A 10,845-nucleotide genomic window follows, 5' to 3' on the forward strand; every position below is an offset into this window, starting at 1 on the left:
CTTCCTTCCGAGGAGTGGCTGGTGGGTTTGAACCGCCAGCCTTCTGGTTAGCAGTCAAGTGCCTTAGCCACTATGCTACCAGAGCTCCCACCAGAGCTCCTAGCAACCCCAAATTCGAAGGTTAATTTTAGTTTCTAAACGTTTTTAAAAAATGTTTTATTTCACTCCCCTGCTTCAGGACAGGCTTGGTGGATATACGAATTCCTGGCTGACATTTTTTTCTCTCAGCACTTTAAGTAGATCACTCATTGCCTTCAGTGTTTCTGAGGAGAAATCAGCACTGGTATTAGTTGGGGTCCTCGGTACGGGACCGTCTGCTTTTCTCGTGCTCCCTTAAGGATGCTGTCTTTGCCCTTGCTGTTGGAGGGCCTGACTATGCTCTATCTTGGTGTAGATCTCTTTGGGTTTATCCTGCTTGGAGTTCTTTGAGCTTGTTGGATTTGTGAGTTCATGTCCTTTGTCAGATTTGAGGCTTTCTGATCATTTCTTCTAATATTTTTCTGTCCCCTTCTCTCGCTCATCTCCTTCCGGACTCCCTGTGATGCACCTAGTAGGTCTCTTGGTGTCTTGTGCTTCTCTCACACTGAGCTCAGCCTTCCTGAGCCTCCATTCTTGCCCCACTTCAGCCTCTGCCATTTGTAACTTACCCCGACTTTGCTGATTCTTACTTCTGCCTGTTAGATCTGTTGTTAAATTCTTCCATTGTGCCTCTCATCGCAGTTAGTGTCCCTTTCACTAACTTTCTCTTTGTAAATCCTGATTTTGTCCAGGTATTGTTTTCCTTCTTTCTTGGAGATCTTTGCTATGCTTTCCCTTAGCCTTTAATTAGGTTGAATGATGCTGTATTCTATTCCTCCATTCTTTTCATTGTTGGTCTCCCACAGATGTTTTTCCATCATGATCATCTGGATGGGCCATTGTTTCTTATTTCTTTGTGTGTCCTGTGCTTTTTTCGGGGGGAGGGTGCTGGATTTTCCAAGGATGTTAACTGTGTCAGTTCTTCTAGGATGTGGTGTTTTTCTGCAAAAAAGTCTTAGGCAGGTACAGCCTTCAGCTTTTGTGTTTCGATTCCGCTCCCTGTCTGTGATAGCTCTTCTCCCTCCTTGTTTAATAAGGATTTGAAAGTTCCAGATCTTGGTTTTCTACTTTCCATTGTTTCCCAGACCGTCCAGAGAACACAATGTGGTCAGTCTGCTAGCAAGCACTGCCACTCAGGCGAGATGTCATGCACTAATCAACCTGTCCACCTGGGGGCACTGCCAGTCACGGGAGAGAAAGCCCCCCAAAAAAACCAAACCCGCTGCCATTGAGGCAACTCCAACTCAGTGTCCCCACTGGGTTTCCAAGGCAGTAAATCTTTACGGAAGTAGATCGCCCCATCTTCCTTCCACAGAGCAGCTGGTGGGTCTGAACCACCCACCTGCCGTAGGCACTGCTCCGCCAGAGCTCAGTCTCGGCCGGTGAGCTGTCCTATACTAATCAGTCTGTCCACCAGAAGGCTTTAGTTTCTATTCTTATGCTAATGATGAAAATTGCCTCTTCCACTGAGTTTTTCACTGCCGTCGAGTTGATCCTACTCATAGCAACCCCTCCTTGGGATTCTGAGGCAGTATCACACAGAAGTAGATTGCCCAACCCTCCTTCCAAGGAGTGGCTGGTGGGTTTGAACTACCAGCCTTGTGGTTAGCAGTCAAATGCCTCAGGCACTACGCCACCAGAGCTCCAGTATTTTAGGGACTGAATTTTACTGTTTTAACCTTTTTGCTCAGCTCTGCTTCAGAGTGGCTGATTTTGTGAATAGTTGGCACCCTTCGAGGTCCTCTAACTGAGCTATACTTTTGTATGTATGATATTTATCACGGACCTAAAATGACCTGCAGTTCAAACATTTCTGAACATGCACTGTATCCACATATACATTTGTCATTTCTAATAATTCATTCATTTTTGTATGTAAATTTTACCTTCCCTTTCTAGTATCTGAGAAAGGCAAGGCAGAAAAATCCTTTAAAAATCCAATAAAACATGATTAAAATAATACATAACCAGTGTAAGAAAAACAAAATTTGAAAATGTGCATCAGATAAAACTACAGCATGCTCGCCCTGCACACCTCACAAACTGCTTCCTCCCAGGAGAGAGGTGGAGTTTTCTCAATTATTTGCAGGTCTGTATGAGAGTGAAAGGAGCCCTGGAGGTGCAATGGTTCAGCACTTGGCTACTAACCACAAGGTGGACGGTTCAAGTCCACTAGTGGCTCCACAGGAGAAAGAGCTGGTGATCTGCCACCGTAAAGATTCCAATCAAGACCCACTGCTGTCGAGTCAATTCTGAGTCATAGTGACCTCAGAGCACAGAGTGGAACTGCCCATAGGGTTTGCGCAGCTGTGAACCTTTATAGAAGCAGACTGACCCATCTGTCTCCTGGGGAGTGGCTGGTGGGTTCACACTGCTGACTTTTCGGTTAGCAGCTGAGAGCTTAACCACCGGGCCACCAGGGCTGCTTCTGTAAAGATTACAGCCAAGAAAACCCTGTGGGGCAGTTCTACTTTGTCACGTGGGGTCACCATAAGTCAGGATCAACTCAGGGGCACCCAACAACCCTGGAACGAAGCAGGAAGGAGTAAAACACACTGTATACCATCAGGCTCATGGAAGGAGATGCCATGTCAAAGTCTGAAGAAGGAAAACTCCCTTGAGGGGTGGTGAGGAGGTAGTATGGCTCCACGGATGCTCCTCTGTCCCAATACCCTGAGTACAAGGGTTGATGGGAAAAACTCACAGTCAGACACTGATGGCGGCAGTTTTAAGTATTGGAAACCACAACTGAGTTGAATGAGCTTGCGTTTGGGGAACAGGAATGGGGCGGAAAGAAACGCTGACTACCATAAGCTCTGCTGGGCTTTCCTGTTTCTAAAGCAGGCTCAGGTTTCCTTGTACAAAGCACATGGAAAGTCTGAAGAAAATTCCAAGTGTATATGACATGAAAAAATTCAGTTTTCAAAGTCTGGCACAAAAGAACTCAACAAACATTAGCTCCGTATCATTTTGGTAGACGGTTAGGTGAGTGTGCAATGACACATCTGTAAATATTTGCAAAGGCACAAACTGCAGAAAGCAGGCTTTAAACAAGCTCTGTGTCAAAAGATGACAGTACGTTCATGTTCTGATTTGTGTCTTACTGAGTGCGATTTAGGCACCAACCTACAAAGGAGAAATCAAACACCCCAAGCTTCCGAGGAATGCAGCATGCTCACAGCAAGTATTTCCATCATTATTTCCCTGAATAATTTCCGAGAATCCGTTCCATTTCTTTGAATTGAAGTGGAAATATACCTTTGCTTCTGAGCAAAGGGCAAGCTACCATCTGTTTTTGTAAATAAAGTTTTATTGGAATGCAGTCCATTCATTTTCATTTTGTCTACAGCTACTTTCTTTCTAGGAGAGCTCTGGTAGCATAGTGCCTGAGGCACTTGACTGCTAACCAGAAGGCTGGAGGTTCAAACCCACCAGCCACTCCTCAGGAGGAAGATGGGGCAATCTACTGCCGTAGTGATACTGCCTCGGAAACCCAAGGAGGGGTCGCTATGACTTGGGTCCGACTCAACGGCACATAACAACAACACTTTCTTGCTGCCAGGGCCAACACACATTTACTGCCTGTCCCTCTATAGAAAGTCTTCCTACTCTGGTCTAATTCACCTAAAACAATGTGTGTTGTTGTTGTTAGCTGCCGTCCAGTTGGCTCCAATTCATGAGGACCTTGTGTGGAGCAGAGTGAAGTGCTATCCGGCCCTGCACCACCTTCAACGTGGTTGGAATGTTGTGTCGACTGTTGTGGTTACTGCGCCCTGGAGGGCTTGGCTCTTTTTTTTGGCCTCTACTTAATGATGTCTGTTCTAGTTCCCTAGTGCTGCTCTGACAGGAATATACCACAAATGGGATGACTTGGCAAACAGGAGCTTATTCTCTTACAGTTGGGGAGGCTAGGAGTCCGAGTTCAAAGTGCCAGGCTCTCGGGGCTGGGTGAAAGCCACTCGACCTTGGGTCTCAGCTCTGCCTCTTGCTCCCGGCCCACTGAAGCTGGAGGCATCTCTTCACTCAGGCAGCTACTGGCTGCTAAGGTTAACAAGCCCAAGGTCAACAAATAAAATGGCACAGTTCCGATGTTACCAAACCACACGACAGGCCATTGATTCAAGTCCATTGTAAGTCCCAAGGTCAGCAGAGCATGGCAGGCTGCTGAAAACTGTAACCAACGACACGGCTACATGCAGGGTCCAAGTGTGCCATGAGCTAGAGACCGTTCCCTAAGGCTTCTCCTTACATACAGGAAGCAGACCACGTCCCTAAGGCAGCTACTCAGCTGCTCACAGTAGATTCCACCATGGAGTTGATGACCAGTCTCATCATGGGGAATCCTACATCCGGCTGCCCAGCTGCTCAACCAGGCCCAGCCAAGCTGACACACAGACTGAACCACCACACCGCCCTCTTCTAGCACTTGGTCTTTCCTGATGACGTGTCCAAAGTGAACAAGTCAGTCTCACCATCTCGGTTTCTAAGAAGCATGCTGGTCGTACTTCCAGGACTGATTTGCTGGTTCTCTCGGTACACTCAGTACCCTCCGCCAGCACCACAGTGTGGATGCATCAAATCTTGTCCTGTCCTCTGTCATCATCCAACTCCTGCATGCACATACTGTGGCTGGGAAGACCGCAGCTTGCATTCAAATGGAAGGGATTCTGTCCTAAAAAGGCCAGACTTAACTGGACGAATAGAGACTAGACGAACCCTCAAGACTATTGCCCTAACATAACCTTTGAACTTGGATTTGAGATCTTTCTGTAGGTCTCCTTTCAGCCAAATAATAGACTGGCTTATAAAATAAACAGTATTGCCTGTGAGTAATGTGGTCCCTTAAACAATTAATGACATGAGACCAGTCAACATTTACCCAAAAGCAGAGATGAGAAGTCAAGGAGGGGAAGGGCAGCTAGATCAACAGACATCGAACAAACAGAACGGAAACAATGAAAACGCTGACACGTTGTGAAAACTGTAACCAACGGCGCAGAACGAGTTTTGTAAAAAGTGTTAAAGGGGAACTTGATTTGCTGTGTAAACTTTCACCTAAAACACAATGAAATATTATTTTTAAAAAATGTTAAGCATTCTGCTTCCTTTTTGAGTGTTCTTCTCGTCTGGAATGATGACTCACATAAGCTATTTTGCTCCAGGCTTAACGACATTAATCATCACGGCACCTGCCCACACCGCCTTGTTCGATTAGACCTGAGGTCTTAGAGTTTATTAATTACATTGTTCAAAGCATTTTCAAATGGGATCATTCTCTCCACAGCTTCCTCCACAGCCTTCCCTGGCCCTTGGAACTGAGGAATCTTCGCTGACTTGGATCAAATCCCTCGTGAGAAAAAGCCCCTCCTCTCTAAGCCGCATCGCTCTTGTATGCGCCCTTCTGGTGAACCCGCTGCCTTCTACGAGGCTTTAAAGTTTCTGTGAGTCCCTGCAGGTGTCTTGAGGGCAGAAACCTTGCCTTGTTTCTGTGCCCCCAGAACAGTCAACGGCACCTCCTTACACAGCTTGTGGAGTGGATGCAGTTGGCTCTTCAACATTAGTGCTTCTTCCATTTGTTTCAATTTATTGCAGTAAGTGTACGTGTAACAAACATCTGTCCTCCCAACCATCTTCACCTGACCAGTCTGGTGACATTAATTATGTTCACCATGTTCAACCACCACTATCCACTTCCAGATTTTTCCATGACCCCTAACGGAAGCTCAGCGTCCCCCGAGGGTTCATTTCTTTGGGTGATTAAAAATATTAAATTCTACAGAAGTATCTGTCCACAGACATACCATTCACATGGCTTTCACGTTTTCAGTTAGTCTCAGAGCAGTTTTCCATACCCTAATCAGAGAGGCTTTCCCTGGCTTTCGTGGACCTATAGCCAAAACAGTGAACAAATCCACCTTAGAAGAAACAAAACCAGAAAGCTCCTTAGAAGCAAGGATGGTGAGACTCCACTTGCTTCTCTTGACGTGTTATCAGGAGAGACCAGTCACCAGGAGAGGCTGTCCTGTCGGTAAAGCAGAGGGTCAAGGACAATGAAGGACACCCTCAGTGAGGTGGGTGGAGCCAGAGGCCACAGCAATGGACCACACATACCAACAACCATGGGGACGGCGCAGGACAGGCAACATGAGGTCACCGTGGGTCGGAGCCGCCTCAACAACTAATGCAACAATGTCCCGAGTTCCCGAGAGCAGAGTGAGCTGCCCAGAAACCCTGTCCCTGTGGATGAGAGAGGGAAGCATCACTGACCAGACACTGCCCAGATGGCCTCTTCCACTTGCTGGGGGTACTCGGTGATGTTGTAGATTATAACGTCACACTCCAACAGGTGCAGGAGAAGGTCTTCTCGAGAGACATTCTGAAAGAGAAAATGGATGGGCAGCTCTTTGTTGCATGAAGCTAACGAGTAACCTGAATATGTAGACGGGACGACCACATCAGAGATGGGCCACGTGGAAGGGTCCCATGAGGAACACTGGCAGGAGCTCTCTTCTGCATGCAGAAGTTTCTGGACACGGCCTGACCAGATGACCCAACACTGCAGCATGGCTTAGGTACTATTTCTGGCTGCTCTTTAAGCTCCAACTCAGAAGAGCAGAATCAGAAAACACCAGAAGGAAGTGCGCGAGGCATTTACCCAACTCAAATGCTACACGAGATCATCTGAGCAATTTCAGACTATGAATCACTGGGTGCTGTTGGGGGATCACTGTGTCCTGCTTCCGACCCCTCAGGATGGAACCCATCTCGTCTCTTCCTGGATGGAAGAGGTCTCATGGCAGTTGACAGTTGGGAACATTTTAAAAACACAGAAATTTTCATGGCTGAAAATGAAAAGCTCTCCCATTAGACACAAGCCACTGCCATAATAAGTGTTTTTAATTAGGGTTTCTTTGCGGTGCAAATCAGCACATTTCCCAAGAGTGAGAAACTGTGGGTGGACATGAAGAAACCCATAGAAGGACACTGCATCTCCAAAGTCGGAAATGCATTTTCTGTTCTCCTCACGGCCCAAGGATCCCCGCACCCCCAGTTCCCTGACCAAGTGCATGAAGCAAGACATCTTGGATCAGACTTGTTCTCCTACCACCCCATCTGCATGGAGAACACAAGCAAAGTCAACCATGTTCCCAATGTCCCACAGGACGGCCTTGGCCATGTTGTCCCCGCTGACTTGCAGGACGGCCTTGGTGACATTAAGCCCCCTTGGTAGATTCAAACACACTTTCCACTGATTTCTCCAGCTTGGTTCTCTGAGTCCTTTTGCTCTCAGGCATTCAATGTCTTTTCTGAGCTCAATGTGCAAGAGGGAAGACTCCCTTACAACGCACATGTGAGCACCTACTTTGTCAACAGCACGGCAACGTGAAAGGCCACCAACCCTCTGGGACACGCGACACAAAGGGAGAAAGGACGCTGGAGGATGGGAGGAGTCGTGGAGGTGTGGTCCAAGAAGACGACGAAGCGTCTGGAGTGCAAGCCTGTAAAAGCACGTGGGGGTGGCCCCCACAGGCAGGCATGCACGCTTGTCAAATGCTTGCTGGACTTATTCAGAATGAAACTGGCGTATTGTAAGAGAAGCGGCCCTGACCACATGCTGACAGACTGTGCAGCCAGCAGACATGGGTGGGCTCTCTTCTGGACCCTGGGGATACTGACACTGAGGAGCATCCTGGGCGTGGGTGTGGTTGGAAGACTCTGAGGAGACCATTGGTGTCTAGTGCAGACCAGGACCCCCCACTGCCCATGAAGCTTCTGTTCAGATTAGAGGAAGCAGCCTGCCCTGTGGGATGATGGTAAGGAGGAGGCCCCGAGCTCAGACAGAGAGCCAGCAGGCCAGGCTGCTTCCTGGCCCCCATCAGACCCTTGGCTGCACACACTTGTGCAGTGTGCCGCTCCCAGTGTGAACAGAGCCATCGGAGAGGCACACGAAGTGTGGTGGAGTAGGAAGACGACATGACTCCGCCTCGTGGGAGTCAGCGTGTGAGCTGTTGGCACGGTGAATACAGGCTCACGGCTAAGCCTGGGATACGCAGGTGGTGCTCAGCCAGGGAGGGGCGCCTTTCACAACGTGGACCAGCCTGACTTCTTCCATCCTTAGCGTTCCCTCACCGTCCTGCGGCCGTGCTCCCTTCTTGCGGCCTCCCGCGGCCCGTGCTCTGGTTGGACTGGAGCTTTCTGTTCCTAAGTGAGCAGCCCGCGATTTCCACATGCTCCCCTGTGTGGCACTTCCTTGGCCCTTTATGTGCCTGGCAAGCTCCTACTCCCCCTGGGGGCCGTGCCTGAGCCCTGAAACCACCAACAGACCCCAACCTTCCCAAGAAGGTTCCTCTGCAACAGTGCACTGACAGGCTCCAGGCTGGGGACAAGTGAAGACCTGCGAGAGCGAGAAAGGGACGAGGCGGTGAAGAATGCTTCCAAAGGTGGTGGCGGGGGACTCATGTACTCACTTTACAAACGTTTACTGAGGCCTGCCAGATGCAAAGATGTGTGCACAAATGAGAGAAACGGGACACAGGCTTTAGCCTCAAGGAGCTGCCAGCTGTAGTCAGTGGGACCACACAGGCAGATAATGACAACAGAGTGGGAAAAGTGTAATGACCTAGGCAGGTAAAGGATGCTGTAGGAGCACAAAGAAAGGACCCAGAATCCAGACTGGCAGCAGAGAAGTCGGAACCCTGGCCAGCTTCCTGGAGGAGGTGACGTCTGCATTAAGTAGTGAAAGGCAAATAGGGCTAGTTGAGTGAGGAAAAGGGAATGGCTGTGCCATGAACTGTGGTGCAAAGCCTTATGGGAGGGTTCTGAGAACAGTGGGCAGGGGGTCAGGAGGAGCAGGCTTTGGAGAGGAAGAGGAGCGCCCCTTCTGAGAGCTACTTAAATGTTCCACGGTGAGAACTGTGGACAACGTGTCAGGTGGAGGTGGTGCCATTTCCCAGTAACCGTTGCTGTGGAGTTGATTCTGACTCGGGTGCCCGATGGATCAGGACAGAACTGGGCTCACAGGCTCCCGGTGGCCAATTGTTTTTAAGCAGATGACAACACCTTTCTTCCACAGTGACTCTAGGTGGCTTTGAACCACGAACCTTTTGGTTAGCAGCTGACTGTGCCCAGGGATTCCTCCCTCTCCATACTCCTAGCAAAGCCAAGCAACTCACAGAGTAGGTCTCCACTGCAAACTCCGGCTGGACGCTCTGGGGCGTGGCAAGCGTGCCCACGATCTGGAAAGTGCCCTCCTTGAGTCTGGCGGGTGAGGCTTCCAGGCCAGCAGTCTTATTTTCATCTTCCTCTTCCTCCTCTTCTGTAATTTCTTCCAGGGAAGCCCCCACCACACAGTTAGCCAGAAACTGCAAGAGAATGCAAAGTCCCAGTTACTACGAACCAAGGAGAGTAAGAGCCGCTGCTAGGGACTAAGCTGTGTCCCCCACAGTAAGTGGTGTAAATCCTAACCGCTAACCCTGTGGCTGTCACCCCATCTGGGAACAGCTCTTCTTGGTTGTGTTTCTGAGCCAGGGTCACTGGAGGGTGACGGTTAGGTCAATCTCCTTTGAGATATAAAAGAGCAGATGAAGCAAGTCAGCGAACACACATGGAGGGGGACATACCAAAGATGATCACAAAGCAACCTAGGAACAGAACCTAGGGACACAGCAGGCCAGGGCCTTCTGCCAGAGCCAACAGAGAGGCTTCCCCGCGGCCCATGCCTAGAATTTGGACTTCTAGTCTCCTCAACTGTGAGAGTAGAAATTTCTGTTGTTAAAGTTACTCGGCATCTTTCTGTCCCAGTAGCACGGGGACTGGGACAGCACTCAGTGAATGGCTGTTCCAGGAAACCGCCTTCCCAATGGCTTGCTCTGCACCATCCAGTAAGTACGTGCTCCATGCTCTGCAGGATACTGTCTCATCTAAACGGATTCAATTTCTTCCACAGTCATACAATGAGGTGGGGACTATTGTGACCCCATTTTACAGATGGGCTCTCAGACTCAAAGCACTTCAGTAACTTGTTTAAAGACATGACCCCCTCCCGGCCACAGGCAGAGTGGGGACATAGTCAAATGTCTGTCTTGTCCAACACAAGCTTAGACATGTAATGTGGAACAATGATGTCACCGAAAACTTTCTAGCACCCACAGTTTAAAGAAACTAAAAACAACCTGCTGGAACTAATTGACGTTGTTGTTGTTGTTGTTAGGTGCTGTCAAGTCATCTCCGACTCATAGCGACCCCATGGAAAAGAGAATGAAACACTGCTGGTCTTGTGCCAGCCTCAAGATCCTTGCGATACCTGAGCCCATTGTTGCAGCCACTATGTCAATCCATCTCATTGATGTCCTTCCCCTTTTTCATTGATGCTCCACTTTACAAGCATGACATCCTTCTCCAGGGAACGGTTCCTTCTGACAACATGACCAAAGTAGATGACACGAAGCCTGACCATTCTTGTTTCCAAGGAGCATTCTGGCTGCACTTCTTCCAGGAAAAATATGTTAGACCTTTCAGCAGTCCATGGTATTCACATTATTCTTTGCCAACACCAAATTAAAAAGTATCAACTCTTCTTCAGTCTTCCTTGTTCACTGTCCAGCTCTCACATGCATACGAGGCTATAGAAAATACCATGGCTTGTGTTAGGTGCACCTTAGTCTTCAAGGAGATATCTTTGCTCTTCAGCACTTTAAAGAGGTCTTTTGCAGTGATTTGCCCAATGCAATACGCCTTCTGATGTCCTGACTGCTGCTTCCATTGGTG

General features: G+C 48.8%; 1 protein-coding gene across 1 annotated transcript in view; it reads right to left on the minus strand.

Moving 5' to 3' along the window:
• Window positions 1-10,845, minus strand: part of AK7 (adenylate kinase 7) — an 88,698-nt gene that overhangs the window by 49,907 nt on the left and 27,946 nt on the right. Inside the window, exons 2-3 of the mRNA XM_007944613.1 lie at window positions 9,252-9,440; window positions 6,346-6,454 (exon numbers count right to left, since the gene is read on the minus strand). Of these exons, the coding sequence (XP_007942804.1) occupies window positions 6,346-6,454; window positions 9,252-9,440 (298 nt within the window). The remainder of the gene's footprint in view (window positions 1-6,345; window positions 6,455-9,251; window positions 9,441-10,845) is intronic.

Source organism: Orycteropus afer, unplaced genomic scaffold (assembly GCF_000298275.1).
Source record: "Orycteropus afer afer isolate SDZICR_OR568_19922 unplaced genomic scaffold, OryAfe1.0 scaffold00128, whole genome shotgun sequence".
Lineage (NCBI taxonomy): Eukaryota > Metazoa > Chordata > Mammalia > Tubulidentata > Orycteropodidae > Orycteropus > Orycteropus afer.